General features: G+C 32.0%; 1 protein-coding gene across 8 annotated transcripts in view; it reads right to left on the reverse strand.

Annotated features, from left to right (window-relative positions):
• The window catches only part of Kcnt2 (potassium sodium-activated channel subfamily T member 2), a 387,627-nt gene that overhangs the window by 97,847 nt on the left and 269,947 nt on the right, over positions 1–19,833 (reverse strand). For 6 of the 8 annotated variants that reach the window (XM_058583687.1, XM_058583685.1, XM_046458547.2 and 3 more), the window contains 4 exons: positions 14,526–14,675; positions 10,212–10,441; positions 5,467–5,680; positions 2,872–2,977 (listed from right to left, as the gene is read on the reverse strand). In XM_058583687.1, the coding sequence (XP_058439670.1) occupies positions 2,872–2,977; positions 5,467–5,680; positions 10,212–10,441; positions 14,526–14,675 (700 nt within the window). The remainder of the gene's footprint in view (positions 1–2,871; positions 2,978–5,466; positions 5,681–10,211; positions 10,442–14,525; positions 14,676–19,833) is intronic. The other 2 variants (XM_058583690.1, XM_058583689.1) reach the window with 1 other exon arrangement.

Genomic DNA, 19,833 nt, shown 5'->3' on the forward strand with positions numbered 1-19,833 from the left:
AGGCAGACGTTAAAAATAATATTGCATCTATTTCTATATATTCTCTTAAACTGTGCTACTGAAGGGATCAACTGCAGGACTGAGTTGAAGAGATTATCCAAAAGGCAAGACCCAGAAGGAAAGATATAGCAAGTAAGATGGAAAAATTAAAAGACCTGGAAGACCGTGTGAGAATAGGAAACAAACATTTAATCAGAATAACTGACAAGGAGATAAGAATCAGAAAGTAGCATTATTCAAGTAAATGCTTTCTTTCTTTGTCATTTTTGTGATACAGTTTCGTTTATTAATTCATATTACATTTTAAGTTCTTCCAACTTCCTGGTCGGTTTTAAGAAAATTGTCTACAGTAAAATTCACAAAGCATAGGGTTATGACTGAGGATTTTCTACATGTGAAAAAACAAACAAACAAAAAAATAAACCTCCAATACTCAGGAAACTCAGTGAATCCCACTTCCAACAGAGAGAAATACATAGTCATCACATCATAATGAAAGTCTGGAACTACCAAGAAAATGAGATCTTAAGATGAGTCACAGGGGGGGAAAAGGACCTACCCATAAGGAACAACAATTTGAATGACAGCTGACTTTTCAACAGTGCAAGAGGCATGATAGTCATTAAATAAACTTCTTGAAGTGCTGAGAAAAAAACTGATAGTCTGGAATTGAACACCAAACAAGATGGTCTTTCAAGAAGGAGGGCAAAAATAAATACATTTCAAGGGAAATCATAACTGAAACATTTGACAACAAAATCTATTTAAATAGAAATTCTAATGGCTGCAATCTACGCAGCAGGAAAATGAATCCAGGAAAAAAAATCTGAAGTATAAGAAAGAATGAAGACAAAAGAAAATGGTAAAGAACAAGATCATTAAGTCTTCAACAGACACTTGGAGAGTTACTAATTTAAGTAGATGGGAAGCCATATTAAGAAATAAGATCACTCAGAAGTCACAGAAGGAGAATAGTAACAGGAGATAGTTGATGTAGATCATTGAGAACAATGATATTTATGAAATAAATGAAGAAAAAAAATGACAACATTGCTTATGGAGATATAGAAGCAGCTCAATTATTAAGGTAAATCACAGAGAGAACAGAAAATTTAGTGTTTATAAGTCTTAAAGACATCAGCCTTACAACACTGGAACAGTGTTAGCCAAACTGATCCCAACTCATACTCTTTGTAGAACAGTGGAGTCAACTGCATAACTCCATTCCATAATGTCAAAGTGGGCACCTATTTACCAGAAAAGTCCACTTCCAACCAGCCTCATACTACCCACATAATCATTAATTCTAGATATCACCAGCCAATTAGCAACACTGAAAACTTTGTGTTATGAATATAGTGAAGAGACAGGGAATAGTCTTTGACTTTAAAACATCCTCTATTGCTCCCCTATCAATTATCATCCCTGAAAGCTTAGCCTTCTGTTGGATCAGTTCCCTTGGAGATGAATCATTTCTAATCTTTGGCCTCCTGATACCATATACTTTTTAACTGTATATCAGAAAGAAGTGAATGCCACCAGAAGTAAGTCCAGGTTTCATGGTGCCTGAAATATATGCTATTTTAGGAATTTTCTTTAAGTAAACAACAAAAATGCTACAGATAAAACAAAAATTATAGGAAAAATTAATTGTTGACAGGATTAATGCAGGTAAATCATCCTAAAATTTAGGATTTATTGATGTTACCAGAAATACACAGCTGGTCAGAAATATCAAATGCTGCATAAAATAGAGATTGTAAAAAATATGAAATGAAATAAAGCCTTGAGAGTTAGAATTATCCATTTCAATGGGCCCATGTGAATAGGAGCAATGGCAAAGATTTACAAAGCAACTTCAGAGAGATAATGTCAGGAATTTTCTAATATTCTCTTAATCTTCCTTCTAAAGAATGGGAGCAGCAGCCAACATTTATAAAGTTTATCATATGAATAAATAATTACAATATCAACAAAGTGAATACAGCACTTATTCAATTATTGACTTTTTTGTGTTATTATATTAAATACCTTCAAATTTATGTAATCCTTACAAAAGCCCTATAAAGTTCATATTAAAGTCATACTAATTTTATAGATGAGGAAACTAAAATTTAGTGTGAAGCTAGTTGCTTATGTTGTGCAACTTTGTAAGTAGAGAGCTGGAATTTTCACACCAACTCCAAAATTTAGAGTAAAATAAATCCTTAAATTAGTATCATGCTTGAATCTCTAGGGGACATGTAAGGTTATCCATTTTATCTGTTTTCTTATTTTTTAGGAGGAAAAATTCATATAGATCCAACTCAATAATTGTATTGTGAAAAAGATCAAAAATGCTAACATTTTCTGAATTTTACTATCTTGTACAGCTTCTCTACATAATCCTGGCAGGAACTGAAAAGTACATAAAAATTTGGGGAAAAGAGACCTTAGGCAAAACAATTAGTTTCCAGTCCAGTCACAAATGCATTTTTATGTCTACCATGTTAAGATCATCTTATGTCAAGAGATGCCACATGGAAATTTGATGCAAAAATGTAAATAAATAAAGCACATTTGGCCAATGTGATTTCAGGAGTCTTTTAAAAGTTGAGAGAGTTCATGGGTTTGATATTTAGGCACTTCTGTTTTCCCCTTTGAAAACACAGCTGACTAATCCATTTTGTTAATTTAGCAGAAGCATGGAGCATTTGGGTAAATTTCAGTAAACATAAAAAATAAAATTAACCACTTTAATTAAATTCACTTTGAAAAAAAAAAAAACCCTTTAAACACATTTAGTCAAAATACTATACAAATTGTTTTAATATATGCAATTGCAAATTTCTTTTATTATCAGAGAAAACAACAGCAAAAAATAATGCTCACCTTGTCTAACCTTAAGCAGCAAAATGGCACTTTTTCCTGAAGAAGATGACAAAAAGTGGGTGAACTTCCTATATATGGAGAGTAGGGTGGGTAGCCTTTAGCATAGCTGCAAAAAATATGAGACATTACCTATAGACACAAAATATGACATTTCTTATGGACAAGTCAAGCTAAGTTGATAAATTCTGAATATGTTCCCATGTTTTGATGAAGTTAGATTTTGTAACTCTTTATGTTGCAATTATATTTTGACATAGTTTAGAATGGGTGTTGGCAAATTATGGCCCAAGGATCAAGTCTTGGTTACTGTACTACAAGATTTTGAGATTTAAGGGAGATTTTTATATTTTTAATTGTTGGGAAAAATTCAAAAGAATATTTTATATCATGCAAAAATTATATGAAGTTAAAATTCTGTGTCCATAAAATAGCTTTTTTTAACCCATGTATTCTCATTAATGTATTTATTGGGTTAGGGTATCATCTGTGCTTCAACTATAGAAACAAGTAGTTGCAAAAAGAATCATAAAGCCTCAGCTATTTACTAGTTGTTTCTATCTAGAAAAGGTTCTCAACCTTCAGCTTAGAAGATGTAGATACATTTTTAACAACCAGGAATGTTAACATTTACAAAATGTGTTTAATGCAAAATAAATTATTATGTGTCACTCTTTCAATATTTATCAACCATAGCTGCATTACCAAAAGGAAGCAAGTGATTGAGTTAATTAGTTAAAAACAGAGATTTTGCTGGAAATGTACTTGAAATATTATCAAAGACATTTAAGTTGTTTGCTGACTTTTAAAAAACAGCCACCTGCATATTTTGGCTACACTGATTAAAAAAATGGGACTTCTAAAAAGTAGCAACATAAATGACGAGGAAATAAAAGAAAACTTAGTGAAAGCAATGTTCTTTTAAAGGGAAGCTATTGATTTTACTGAATTTACCTGGGAAGCCATGCATGTGAGACCTAACTGAAACTGTTTTCCTGACATCATTGGTTCAGAACTCAAACAGAGCACATTCTGCAATTTAGAAGTTTGTAATGTCCACTATTATTTCAATTTCTCTCATTTCTCTAGATATAAAAACTTTCTACTTCTCAATATTTTCAAAAATATCAAGAATTTCAGTTACCCTTCAAAACGCTATTTTTTCAAAGATATTGATTGTGAAGCCTGTGCCTTGCTTCCATCTTCGAACCCACAAATATATCTGAGTCCAAGGACCATTAATTTCTTTGAAAGTAGATTTAGTTTTGTGGATGCTTCAAAGTTTCTTATAATCAATGTAAAAGAAAAATTTGGAAGATTAAAAAACAGAGATCTTTCTAAGATTCAAATATATTTCAGTTTATCTTCATTCATGTCAACATTAAATGAATTTATATGAAAGCTGGGAAATATGTTAGGTGATGATGTTACCAATACCACTCATACCAGCAAAACTAATAAGAACAATGATTACTCTTTATTTGTTGCTTGTGGAGCAGAAAACACTATACTAAGCATTTTTCTCCATTATCTCAATTAATTTTCATATAATGCTATGAGGCAGTAATTATACATAGTATACAGGTAAAAAAAAACACAGGCCATATTATTTAATCCATCTCTGTACCTGGAGAGTAAGGTGGGTAGCCTTTAGCTTGTGTCTTGAAAATCTATAGCCACAGCACCTGAAACATCAGTATAAAGTGGAATTGCCATAGCAAACAAAGTCTTATAGACTCCATAGTAAAGGTGTGGAACACTATGATTTCTATTTTGCTGTGGCAATATAATATGAGGAATAATATAGCTAAACAGATTCTACTGTAGGCTACAATATAGATAGATACTGTAACATTATGGAAGCTTGGAAAAGGAGAGAATCCTTTTATTCATAAATTTAAAATATTATTGCTCTCAACTGAATGAAAAATAATGCTAAAAGTGAGATAAGGAAGAGAAGTATAATGGAGGAAGCTGCTATTACACATAATTAAATAACTGATAGAACTTCAAAATGGATGTGGAATAAAAAAAAAATGATTGTCACAATTTGGCTATTTAGTGTCCCCGAAAGGTCATGTGTTTAAGACTTGGTTCCCAGTGTAGCTGTGTTCAGAGGTGAGGCTTTTAGGAAATGATTGGATCACAGGCTTTAACCTCATCAGTAAATTAATCCATTGATTTGATATTTCCCCCTGTAACATATATTAGGTACTTAGATCAGTGTAATGTAATACTAACTAACACATTATAATAAAAAATCCAACCATGGAAATGCACTTTATAGTCTAGGAATATAAACTTTTTTAACAGATACAGTGTATTTTAGAGAAAAATGAAATTGAAAAATATATTTTAAAGTCAGAAACATGAGGGCTTAGCATGCTTGGTAGTCCAGTAAGATAGTGACTAATACAGGGGTGACTTGGTAGAGCCCCGAAGGAATGATTCTAGAATGGTCACAAGGTGAGAACATCAGCTCCTTACTTATTGGTAAGGTATCTAAGGACAATATTTAAGGTCATTAACACACACACACACACACACACACACACACACACACAAAACAATTTTCCACCTCAGAACATCTAAACATACTCTAAATTTGAAGAAATTTCTTCATCTGGTGCAGTTTCATCTTCTGATTGGTCACTCAGAAGATCACATGTTTGAATTGATGATGTATCTGCAACCTCTAAAACAGGAGCAATGCTAGGTCTTCTTAATTCTTTGCTTCCCTCTACAGGAAGAGACAGGGTAGGACCACTTGCTGATCTACAGCTTGTGTCTTGCAAATCTATAGCCACAGTACCTGAAACACCAAAACATATAAAGGCATGTGTCACATACAGGACACACACTGATCATTTAATCATGAAAATCAACGAGATATAATTAGCATTATCAAGATATGTAATCTTGAGTTCCAAAAACTAACTTTTTTTCCTCATATAAATGTTTCCCTGGATAAGAAATCTTATACTTTTATAAATGTGTATGTGATGTTTTCAATGTGATTAGTCCTCAAAAGACTTATGCATTGGCAACTTGGTCTCAAGTGTGGTGAGGTGAGAGGTGATGGGACTTTTGAGAGGTGGATCCCAGGGGGGAGAATGCTACATGGCCGAAGAACTCAGATGTTCCAGAATCTGACAAGAAGTAATGTTATAGCCATCGAAAATGGTAGGCACATTTCCTCTCTCCAATTTTTAGCAGTGTAAGCAGAGGAGTAATGTAAAATACAATCTATATATTATAGGACAGAGGGAAATTTTTCGGGAGGTAATGATATAAAGTTATTCATTAAGCAAGTGAATGAATTTGACTTATTTAAATGATATAGAAATAAAGGAAATCCATATAGTATAACTGACATCTTAATATTGTGAGCTTAGATTTATACTTTATACATTTACTCTCTAGAGATAATCATGTCATCTACTTCTGAAAGAAAAGTGAATTCATCATTCAAAAACTTTTCAAGACCCTCTGTCCAGTGACAAAAATGAGATCTTCATTGAACTTTTCCTCCCTTATTTCTGCTTAGAAGTAACAGACATAGCTCCCTTCATGTAACCTAATCACTATACCTGCATTGTGGATTAAATTTCTGCTAAATTCCCAAGAAATTGGGTGACTCCATGTTACTGCAGTCACTTCTTTATCATTTTTCTGTCTAACTTATGGATTCTCCTGTTAGTCACTACTTAGATATTCTGCAAACACTGACATCTGGTTCCAGGATTGGCACTAGGATGTGATCATAAGAAAGAATTCAGTGGAGAGGCAATTAGTTACAGAAATGAACTCTTTGAAGGTTCCTGTCCTCTCCCTAAGGTCTTTCCCTCAACCCTCTTAAAGAGGTTAATTGTCTTCTTAAGTTGAGTAAATAGGCTCAGTGTTGACGCCTTAAGACCATTTTCTATTGATCTGTTGTGAATATCCCAACTTTCAATTATATGTCTTCAGATTATGTGATCCTCTCTTTGTATTATTTTAATTGATCATTGCCCATAGACTATATGTTTTTTAATGATTCTGGTGAATTTTTGCGATATTGTTCGTTTTAGTTTGCCAAAACAAAATACTTCATACTGTGTATCTTATTTGTTAGTTCCGGAGACCAAAAGTTCATGATCAAGGTGTTTATAGGTGTTTATAGGGATGTTCTTTCTGAGGATGCTCTTTCTGAGGACTATGAGGCAAGGTATTGTTCCAGACCTTATTTCTCGATTTACTGGTGGCCACTTTCCCTTTATATCTTTACTTCATCTTTCTTCTGTGCCTATCTGCACCCAAATTTCCTCATTCTACTCATCATGTGGATTTAGTATTAACCCTAATGATCTCATTTTTAATTAATTTCCTCTGTAAAAACACCATGTTCAAATAAGATTGCATTCTGAAGCACCTGGGGTTAGAATTCAAACAGAAATTTGGGGAGACACAATGTATCCCATAACAACATTCTTGCCTCATATAGTATTTTAAAAACATAAATTGATGAATCTTCCTCCACCCTTACCTCTTAGTTTCTTGCATCCACTGAATAAATTGCTTTTCACCTTATCACAACCTTTCCTTTTCACAGACATATTTACATGCTTTACAAAAGGCTGCATTTATTCATTTCATGTATTCATCCTCTGAACACCACTATTTCATGTTTTTCACCTTAGTCTCACTGATTTCCAAACCACAGATACAATCTTATGCTACTGGAACTTTGATTTATCAATGATGCCAACTTTTCACTGTTTCTCCCATTACCTTAATATTCTCTCTCCTTATCCACCTTAAATTCCATGCTTAAACATTATGACTATTTTTTTTTTTTGCATTTACCTTTGGCTCCAGATACATTTATGTCCCATGGCACTCCTTCAACAAAACTGAGCCTTGCTTAAATTCAACTTTTTATGTTCTTATGTTTACGTAGCTAAGAATGCCTGGGTAGCTCAGCTACAGTGTTACAGATTAGTCTCTATACATCATCTGTCCTAATTCTTGGCAATTTCATTATGTATGTCCCTCAAATACTCTAGACTTGTTTCCTTGTCCTCTACTCCAATAATGGGTATTTCTTCTACCATTTATTAACCGTTCACTCTCATGGTCATACTCTATACCTTGTAATTACTACTCACTATACATAGTCCCTATTTATGGAATCTAACACCCTGACACATGCATTTTCCTCATTTTTTTCCAGGTCCCTACCATTGGATTCCCACTAGAATTATAATCTATTAATCTATTCTTTCAGTCTCCTTTAACCTACAGATATCTTTTCATTTCCTTACCTAGTTTTGTTCCATGGCTTATCATTATATACACTCTTACATATACCCAACCCTTGTTTCTTTGCCTTTCTCAATTCCACATACTTTCACCACCAGGTACCAAAATATTTCTTGGTTCTTCTTTATGGAATATCTTTTAAGAGTTGTCTAGATCTAGGGTTTGTATTTGTCTCCTACCTTCTGTTTTTTCCTACTCCATTGAAAGAGCTCTTCTTTGTCCATTTTATTTTTGCAGTCATTTAATTCAAAACTCTTGAAGTACATCACACTCCCCTTTTTTTCATAGTTCAGTCCCAATTCTCTAAGGAATCCTAATTACTGGTAACTTTGATATAAATGCAAATTTTTCTTTTCATATCATTTCCAGTTGAAAACACTCATATCTTTGCCTCAAAACGTCTATTCTCAAAAATAGCCACAGTGACTGTACTGAAATAAGCTTTAGCATAGGCAATATCAGAAAACTGATCAGCTAAAAATTTTGCATGATCCCACTATACCCAGAAGAGATACTACAATCCTTCCAGTAACTCAGAGAGTCCAACATGATCTGTCCTTTTACTGTGCCTCAATTAGAAGGGTTCTACTATTCCTGCAGAACTCAGGGTCCCATTATAAGCCTTTTGTGCTAGCAGCTGTCTCTGCCCCAAGTGATCTTCTTCTAAGTGTCCAGGGGACTAATACCCTATTTACTTCAAATAATTTCTCAAATATCACCTTCATAATGAGAGTTACTGTCCACTTTATTTAGAAACATAGTCCTTGCTGACTTCATAATCCCCTTTACTAGTTTCAATTTCTTCTTTTTCTATTAGTTATCCCCTTCTAACATACTAAATAATTTATTTTCATTTTTATGCAGTGTTTATTATCTGTCTTCCCCATTATAGAATATAAGCTCTATGAGCTAGATTTTTGTCTGTTGACTATTTTACTTATTATAAATACTTAGGAGAGTTCTTGGTACACATTAAGTATTCAATAAATACATAAAGAGGAGACAAATACATAAAAAGGAGAAAGACAGCACACAAGGGAGAGGGGAGGAGAGGAGAGGAGAAGAGAGGAGAGGAGGGAGAGAGAGAGAGAGAGAGACTGACTTTTGGTGAAAAAAATGAAGTTAGGTAATAAGGATGAATTAACCCATCTTGTTCAATCATCCCAGTTATAGAATGCCTATAAAAAAAACTTAAGTTAAGCAAAAAAATATTATACTATAATAAATTTGAAATAATTATTATGTTTTTAGAGGACTATGCTTTTAATAAAAATGTAGGTGAATGAATAAAGCATTTGGAAATATATGTACATGTATTCCATAAATAATGAAAATATATATAAAGGATATATAAGCTCTAGATTATGATTTCCAACCTATTTTAATGCCATTCATTAACCATTCACTCTCATGGTCATACTCTAGACCTTGTAATTACTACTCACTATACATATTTCAATTTCTTGAAATATTCTCAGAATTGAAAACATGGGACATCATGGGCTAAATAATGAAGACCTAAAGAAGAAATAAGAGACTGGGTCAACAGCATAGGTGGCACACTAGGATTCATTAAAAGGAAAGAGGCATTTTCCTTGTAACAAAAAATAAATATTTACAGGTTTTTAGGTGGTTTGGTGGCAAAAATATTAGGGAAATTCCTACATCATTGCTTTTTTTTTTCATGTATAATGATCAGAGTTAAATGGGAGATAGAAAGACAGTTTTGAGAAAAATGGAGAATATTAGAAATGCCCTCTGAAGAAAGTTGGATAGATAATTTAAAATAGAAATATAGTAGTCAGGTACTTATGGTACAATCAGAAATACAAATAAATTGTTAATTATATTTTAATAATATCTTACTTTTTTACTAAATTAACAGTATAGAAATTTTCTTCTGTATATGTAATTATACCTAGTTTACAATATTCCATACCTGTTTTAAATTTACCTTTGAAATTAAATTTTAAAAATCAGAGTATATGTATAATTATTTTTTTATAGAAACTAAGAGTAATTTGAAACTAGTTTGTACTTACCCATGCTGGCAATTATGCTATGTACAGGTAACCTGGAAGGTCCATGATAAAATGATCTTGGTACATTGCTATTTCTCTGCTGGTCTTGGTTCTTAAATGCTGAATTCTCTTCTTTGGTAATATTAATATAAAAACATATGTCTGTAGCATTCATAATGTAACGAGGACCTGGATTCAACAAAATGTTTTTATTGTCTTCCCTCCTAACACCAATCAAGCAGACACCAAACCTTAATTTGAAAAAAAAAATAAATAAAAATAAAAGAGTTTAAGAATTATAATTCAACAAGTCTTTTTTAATCTTACATATGTAAGAAAATTACTAAAATATTATAAACAGGAAAATATTAAAATTTCAAATCATAAAATGATGAAAGCTGAAGTAAACTGTAAAAGTGTAAGATGCACATTTTTATAGAAAAATATGTCATTATAAAATTGTTTAGTTGATTATGACTAATATATATATATATCATGTACATAGTAGAAGTTAATATAAAACATCAGAGTGAATATCATATGATAAACATGATGTTGTTCTATAATATAAGTACTATGGTCAAAAGTATAAACAAAAGAGTTTTAAAATTATTGGTGTAAGGAAAGAAAGAAATCTAGAAGACATTATATGAAAGTCCTTATTTTAGTACTATTTGTAATATATTTGATTAAATTTGAATTTTAGAAAGAAACATTTGCCTTTAATATATGTGCAGATTAACTGGGAAAAATAAAAATTTTGAATATAATAGCCTGTTTTTTATATTTATTTTTTAGTTGTAGTTGACACAATACCTCTATTTTATTTATTTATTTTTTATGTGGTGCTGAGGATCAAACCCAGGGCCTCACATGTATAAGGCAAGCGCTTTACCACTGAGCCACAACCCCAGACCATAACAGACTATTTAAGCATTTTTTAAACATTTTTTTCAGTTATGTTCCAATAGAAATTGTCCTGAATATTTTTATTTTAACATATGCTATAGTTGTATAAAATAAATCAAATTTTAAAATATTTTATATAGAAGAATGTGTGTATATATATACACACACATTATGTACATGTGAATCATATTGAGAAATGGGAATTATTAATTATTATTAATTAGTGGGATATGCTAGATATATTATAAATTCCTGAAGTATATCATAGTAATATATTTTAATATGGTTACTGTAGTGTTTTCATGATATACATATCTTTGTATTTCTTCAGCAAATATTTTTCTCAGAAATAATAATAATAATATCCCGTGTTTAGATTGTAATGCATTTTTACTTCTTTTTTATCTTATTTCTCTGGCCAAAGCAAGTGGTATCATCAATTTTTTCAATTCTATAGTTTTTATGTATTAATATATCTGTGTTTGATTTTCTAATCAAAACTTGAAAACTCAGTTCTATAAGAAATTTTATCTCATGTACTTGTGAACTCTTAATGGACTAAATTATTTTAAATGAGAGTTTAAAAAGTTGTTTAAGTATTCCTCCTAAACTATAATTACTCTTGACAACATTAACATGTAGAGACCACACAGTAGCCAGAGTTCAAATGTTGCAATAAATGTCAAAAATTCCACAGTACTTGAAACTTATGAACACCAATATTCACTATATTTTTAGAAAACTATTTTTTATTGCTATGAAAGTATTGTTTCCTTCCTACCAAAACCTCACAAGAAAAAAGAAAACCTATAGAACAATATCCTTGAGAAACAGAGATGCAAAAATCTTCAATAAACTACTTCCAAATCAAATTCAACAGCATCTTCATATCGTATGATATGATCAAGTCAGTTTCAGTTCAATGATGAGAACATGGTTCAACATACACAAATTAATAAACAATAGAGTACAGAAAGAGAATCAAGGATAAAAATCATATTAACAACTTAATCGATAAAGGAAAAGCCTTTGATAAAAATTCAACATTCCATCTTGATAAAAGCCTTGAATATATTAGGAGTAGAAGGATCATATCTCAACATAATAGGCTATCTATAAGGAAATGACAGCCAACATCATAATAAATAGGGAAATAGTAAAATCACTTCCTCTAAAATCAGGAACAAGACAAGGTTGTTCTGTCTCACCACTCTTACTGAATACAGTATTTGACATTTTAGCTAGAGCCAATAAGAGAGAAATAAAATGGATACAAATAGGAAAGGAGGAATTCAAATTAACTCTATCTGCAGATGACATGATTCTCTTTATAGAAACACTCAAAGACTCCATCAAAAGACTCTTAGAACTGATTTTAAAACCATCATTATTTAGCAGGATTCAAATACAACTAAGATCAATAGCATTTCTATAGACCTATAGAGTTCATTGAGAAAGAAATCAGGAAAGCAATACAATTCACAATTCACAGGAACCTGAAAATAAATTTTAACAATATCCAGGAATAAATTTAATGAAGGAGGTGAAAGACCTCTATGATGAAAATTATAAAACAAAGAAAAAAGAAACTAAAGAAAGCAATAGAAGATGGAAAGGCATCCCATGTGTGTGGCTTGAGAGAATCCAAACACTTTACAGATTCAGTATAATTCCCATCAAAATATTGATGATGTTCTTCACAGAACTAGATAAAATAACCCTAAAATTCATTTGAAATCACAAAAGTTTCCAAATAGCTAAAGTCATCCTGAGCAAAAAGTCAATGCTATAGGCATCACGATACTTAATTTCAAAATATACTACAGAACCATAATAACAAAAACGTTATCATATTAGACTAAAAGCAAGAAAAAAGAATGATAGAATAGGATACAGGAAACAGAAATAAATCCAGAAAGAGACATCTAACTAATTATCGACAAAGGAATCAATAACACACTGGAGAAAAAACAATCAAATAATACTGGAGAGACTGGATATTCACAGGTAGAAGTTTAAAAATATACTCTGTCTTTCACACTGTACGAAAATGAACTTAAGTTGGGCCAAAGATCTCAATCTAAGATATGAAAGTTTAAAACTTTAGGGGAAAACACTTTAAGATATGGTCATAGGCAACAATTTCCTGAATAGGGCTTCAATAGCTCAGGATATAAAATTGAGAGTTAACTTATGAGATTACATCAAATCAAAAAAACTTCTGTAAAGCAAGATAATTCAGTCAAGACATTCTATAGAATGAGAGAAAAAAAACCTGCCAGTTATTCATCTTACAGAGGGTTAATATCAAGAATATACAAAGAACTCAAAAAACAAAACACAAAAGAACAAGTAATCCAATCAAAAAGTGTGCAAATGAACTGAATAGGTGCTTCTCCAAAAACAGAAGCACAAATGACCAATAAATATATGAAAAAAAAAAATGCTCAACATCTTTAGTCAGTAGGAAAATGAAAATCAAAACTATTTTGGAAAGGGACCAGGGGTAGAAAGTAAAGGAGGCAATGGAAGTACTGAGGACTGAAATGGAGCAAATTATATTCCATAAAAGTATGATTATGTTAAAATGAACCTTACTATGGAATATAACTAAAATGCACTTATGAAACATTAAAAAAATACTACACTGACATTGGATCTCATCCCAGTCAGAGTGGCTATTATCAAAAATACTAAAAATAACCAATTCTGGCAAGGACATGTCGAAAAGGAACTCTTACACTCTGTTAGTGAACATAGAAATTAGTAAACCTACTATGGAAAACAGAATACAAATTACTTAAGAAAGTAAAAATAGAACTACCATATAATCCAGCTATCGCAGGCCTGAAAATTTATCTAAAGACACTGAAGTCAGCATGCAAAAGAAATAAATGTATACCTGCATTTATTATGTCACTATTCACAATAGCCAAAATATGAAATCAGCCTAAGTGCTAATAATCAGATGAATTGATAAAGAAAATATGGTATATGTATGTGCAATGGCATACTACTGAGCCATAAAAGATAATGAAGTCATGTTATTTGCAGGATGAAATAAGAGAGCATTATCTTAAGCATAATAAGCCAGACAAAAAAGACAAGTTATATGCATGTTTTCTGTAACATGTGGAAAGTTAATAAATAAGTAGATAGATAAATAAATAAATATGACCCAGAAGTAGAAGTGGAAATGGACTATAAAACGGGAGCAGGGAGAGGACTGAAGGCCAGAGAGGATAGAGGGGAGGGTAAACATGATCAAAGCATCACATACGCAGGTATGCACGTATGGAATTGTCACAGTGAGACCCATCAATTTGTACAATTAATATGCATTAATAAACGGAAGTAATTTTTAAAAAATAGTACTATTCCTTGATTGATGGATACTTAAGTTCCACTCTGGAAGCAAAAACATACTTTTTGTGTGCATGGAAAGAGGCATATGTAAAACTCTTTCCTTCGTATTCAGCAAAAAATGTACTTTCTTCCAAAACAATGTGGTAAACTTCATTCCCAGAGCATCTACCGTACATCTTCTGCCACTGTTCTGGCGATTGCTGGCCTTCTCTGCAACACAAACACACACACATACACACACACAAAGAGAAAAACAATGAATGTGGTTAAAAAAAAAAAAAAAAAAACAGTTGTTGCTATACAACTGTTTCCCAACTGGAAGAGCTGGCAAGCACAATGAAAAGAGGTACTGTGAGGTTGCCTGGCCTCTAAGTGATGACATTACACAGGCTAGTCTCTCCAAAAAAAAAAAAAATCTGCAATTGGCACTATACATTCATATGCTTGAGAAATGATAGGTTTCTAGAAAGTGAGAGTTTTACAAGAGGCAGTTAATAAAAGCATTTACTCAGACCATAAATCAGTAAGATATAGCATTAGACTTTTAGTGTTTATGAATATGCTGTCATGTACATTCCAACTATAATGTTTGTTTAATTGTCTCATAAAGTGGCTAATTTTATTCCACAATACTTGCTTGGCTCTTGCAGGTATTGATTTTGCTTTCTATTTAAAATTAAAATTTTCAGTTTATCAATTAATTTTATTGAAAACATACTTAGAATAATCTCTGTCTATAATATTGCAATGGCTTTCTTCCAATTTTATAGCAGTCAAGAATGTGATAAAAGAAAGAAGAGTCTCTACAGTGGATTCAATGTTTGTGTCTCCCTCAAAACACATGTAATGAAACATTAAATGTAGATGGCATCTGGAGTTGGATTCTTCGGGAGGTAACAGGGTTTTAAGAGTGTGCCCCTGGTCAATGGGATTAGTGCCATCATTGGTTCCAAAGAACTAATTAGCCATCTTTCACTATGTGAGAATACAAAAAGAAGTCGGAAGTGTACAGTTCAGAAGAGAGTCCTTATCAGAACCTGACTGCATTATTACAGGACATCAGACTTCTATGCTCTAGAACTATGAGAAATAAATTTCTTTTGTTTATAAACCATCCAGCCTCTGATAATATTTAATAGCAGCCTGAATGGCTAAGTCATTCTCTGAAAAAGATTCCAGAAGTGTTTTTAAAAATAAATTTATCACAAAAATACAATCTGTTTTGTTCTAGGTTGTTTTACATTGGACTACCTCAGTGGCTTTAGAAATTTTTTTAAAAATAGTACATTTCCTTGATTGATGGATACTTAAAAATTCAATTTATGACAAATTTATAATAAATATACAAGTAGGACCTTTCCCCCATTTTTAATACTAATTTACTCTTACTGAATAAAGCTTATGAACTCTACCAGCACAAGTAAGGGCACATCAAGCAGCAAAATATAAATATCAAAAAAATCAAAATATTCCATCACAATCTGTATAGGTTCTTAATGGATGGAAGCAGATACGTATATTTAGAATTTAAAAAGTTACTTGAAGTTCAGAATACTGTCTAAATGATTATTAGGGAAAGACTTATCAACCACTTCAAACTGTCAATCAAGTAAAAGTATATATATTCAACGTATGTTTCACTTGTGTTTAATTTCTTAGGAGTCAGAAGTGTGGGCCCTGGAATCTATTTGATTGATTTGTATTTAACTTTGCAAGCTTCAGTGAGCTATTTAACTTCTTAATGATTCTTTATCTCTTTAGTGAAAATGTGTCAGCCTTATTTTGTTACATAAAATAACACCAAAAAAATCACTTAGGAGGTATTAAGATCATAAAAATCACTGTGTAAGTGTTAGCTGCCATATTCTCCTCATTTCTCAATTTTGGAATCACTTTCGACATAGCTAGTCAACCTAATAAACAATATTGCACTTAAAACTTCTACATAGTTTTCCACAATGTTACTAGTATTTAGAAACATGAAAAAAAAAACAAGAAGTCACTTTTTACTATTGCTTTTATATAGCTAACTACTACTTCCTAAGAATGATTAGCCCTGGTGGAGAAACTTTCCCTTTGGCAAACAAAAATAAAATTGTCTTGTTGTGTATCACAGTGCAATTGGCAAGATAGTTCTTGGCAAAGATAAAAACCCATCTTATGGTCTGTAAATGTAAGAGAAGGTGTTGGTAATTCATGAGGATTTGTTTGAGATCCAAAAGGCAGCAAGGGGTCAACTAATTACAATGCAAGGGCACTTATTAAAAGCTATTCAAGACAATCATAAATCTAATTCCAGAGGCTGAAATGGGAACACCACATGGCAACTTGACAGAACAGAAAGGATAGGAGTCTGACAAGAACAAATCAGATGAATTTCTGAAATCTCTCACTTTGTTGTCTTACTGTTTTGCATAGATGCTTTTCACTAAGCAATACTAGTTTCTTAAAGATTTCTTATATATAACTTTCAGCTCCTTGGAAATATGCAAACTTTTTCTCTTTTAAGCTAAGATTATTTGCTTGAAAAATGTTCTACTCTAGCAATTCCATGTAACACTGAAGACTGTGTTCATTTTCTATTCATGAATTTCTACATAAAACATTTATTGAGTGATTGTGAAGTGCCAAAAAAGATTTTAGATTCAAATTATATAGCAGTTAAAAAGTGCAAAAATCCTGTCTCTCGTGGATTTGCTAGTGGGGGAACACTAACAATAAATGAAAGAAATCAGTACATTGTTTTACGTGTCGGAAGTGATAATCATTGGGGAGAAAGAAAAATAAAAGCAAAGCAGGAACTTTAGAGGGAAGTTTAATGATGTTTTCAACCAAGTTAGTTTCTGGGTGCATTTTGAAGTTGAAACTGAAGGAATTTTTGTTAGAAGAAAAAACATATAACAACCTTAAGTACCTTTATCCATAATCTATAAATAGATAAACAAAAATTCATACAATAAATAGTGAAAATGCAAATAGTGCTTACAAAACATCATGAATAAATCTTAAGTCTAAAAATATTAAGTATGAAGTGTCTACATTTTCACCAATGTGTTAGCTATGTTCTAGAGAAGAGAGGAGAAGTCAATTCAGAATGTTAAGTACGTGAACATTTGTAATGATATTCTTATATCTTTTCAATTTTGAAATATTTTATGATAAATAAAAAATAAAAACTGTCAAAAAAGAAGAAAGCAGGACTGGTAGTGGTGATTTAAGCTTTTTATATGTCTATTTTTCAGAGTCACCTTATAATTTTCAAGGCAGTATTATATGCTCTGTCATACAAAGCCCTCTACCACTTGCAAATATTTTAGGAGAAAATTTTATTTAGGTAGAAAGTAATAATTTTTCTCTCTTCCTATGATTATGACTACTCTATCAAATTTCACTTTTCCACGAATCTAGAGTAATTAAATTTATTGAATAATCTATTTTTAATTAACTGACTTAAAATAACTTCTTTATCAAACACTGAATTCCTTAGTATATATGCCTCTATTGGGACTTTCTGGGCTGTCAAATTGATTTGCCTCTGTTCTTTTACTAATGTGACACTAATTTAATTATTTTAACTATAAAATATTAAAAATATATTCATATATATATATATATATATATATATATGTATATGTATGGTATTTCCATATCATAATAATTCTTTAAAATCTCCTTGCTAGTCTGGTTTTTCCATTTGTGCATATGAACTTAAAATACGCTCATTTACTTCAAAAGTAATGTTATTTCCATGATTATTTGGATGGTCTTAACTTCATAAATCTGAGTGAAATTGACATCTCCAAGATATGAACACATATCTTAGTTAATTTGCATGTTGATTGCTATTTCTGCCATAGCCTGTCATCCAGTGCCAATCCTCAGCAAAATATAAGTACCAGATCTTCTGAGCCCCATTGCTTATTTTGTTCTGTGGGATTTCCAGTGACCAGAACATTTTCTAGAACACAGCAAATGTTTGGAAATATTTGTTTAATGGAAGAATTTAATCCTCCTGGAAATCTATGAGATACAGATGCTCCTAGACTTATGATGGGGTTATGTCCCAATTGACATCTTGTAAATGGAAATACTATCAAGTCAAAAATGCATGTCAGACATCTTACCTACAAGAACATCATAGCTTAGCAACAGAATAAGTACACTGTAGAGTACTAGCTGTTTTTCCTGATCATGAGGCTTTCTGGGAATTGTGTTTCTGGGGCACTGCCCAGCATCCTGAAACAGTGTCCAGAGATCACATATCAAAAGTATAGGGAAAGACTGACATTCAAAATGTGAAGTTGATTTCTACTGAATGCATATTTCTTTCACACCATCAGAAAGCTGAAAGTCCTAAGTTGAAACATTATAAGTCAAGACTGCTTGTATATTCTATTATTATTCCCATTTCAAAGATAAAGTAACTGGGGATTAATGGCTTCAATGACCTTGCCAGAAAAGGTAGATCAAAAAACTCAACTCAGTTACTCTGGCTAAACTATCTAAACTTTGTTCAAAAGCTTCAGTTCTGAGTAGTCCAATATTTTTTCAGGCTACTAAGAAATTAGAAATCAACTTCTTTTTCTAACTTTTTTTAAGTAATGGAGGACATTTTAGGTCCTGTAGATTTTCAAAATACCTTCATTTATTCAATTTACCATTCTACCATAATTTGCCATTTAAAAATTGCTTTTTTGTATCTTGATAGATTTAATTCAAAATTTGTTTTTAAATAAAGGAAATAATTGCATAAATGAATAGGAAATATATTGTCAAAATTCTTACACAGAGAATCCTTTATTTTTTTTTTTTTTTTAAGCATCTGAAGCAGGGGTAACACAGAGGCCATAGCTGTTATCCTGGTATCCCAAAAGGCAAGGTGTTCTGCCTTTTTGGTATGTCCTAGGATTCCTTTGTCCTCCTGTCTTTTCCCCCTTATCTTTCTCCTTCCTGCAGTTAGTGACTAGGCCCAGGAATACTCAGTGGGAGGGCCAAAAGGTGAGAAACAGTTGGGCTGAAGGGGGAATGGCAGGATGGAGTAGCCAAAAACACATTAACAACCTTATAGCTCCCTGTAGGAAGGGTAAATTCCTGGGACAGGTTACCTTGGCAACAGGTTAGAGCAGGAGCAGGTTCTTGATAAGGGTGGTGGAAGGGCTCTGAAGGAATTGACATTTCAGTCCCTCAGGGGACAGTATCCAACTTCCCAGACTCACTTAAAATTGGCCTCCTTGATCCAACCTGACTCAATTTACCTATCTACACTGACTGCCTGTCTAATCCTGCTTCATTCCCCCCTCTAATTTTAGGAACTTCTTACTACTATAAGGAGAAGGGGCAATGATTGTTCTGTCTGCTTCAAAGCTGA

The sequence above is a fragment of the Marmota monax genome, unplaced genomic scaffold, assembly GCF_021218885.2.
Source record: "Marmota monax isolate L192 unplaced genomic scaffold, Marmota_monax_Labrador192_F-V1.1 WCK01_AAM20220418_F8-fsc00326, whole genome shotgun sequence".
Classification (NCBI taxonomy): domain Eukaryota; kingdom Metazoa; phylum Chordata; class Mammalia; order Rodentia; family Sciuridae; genus Marmota; species Marmota monax.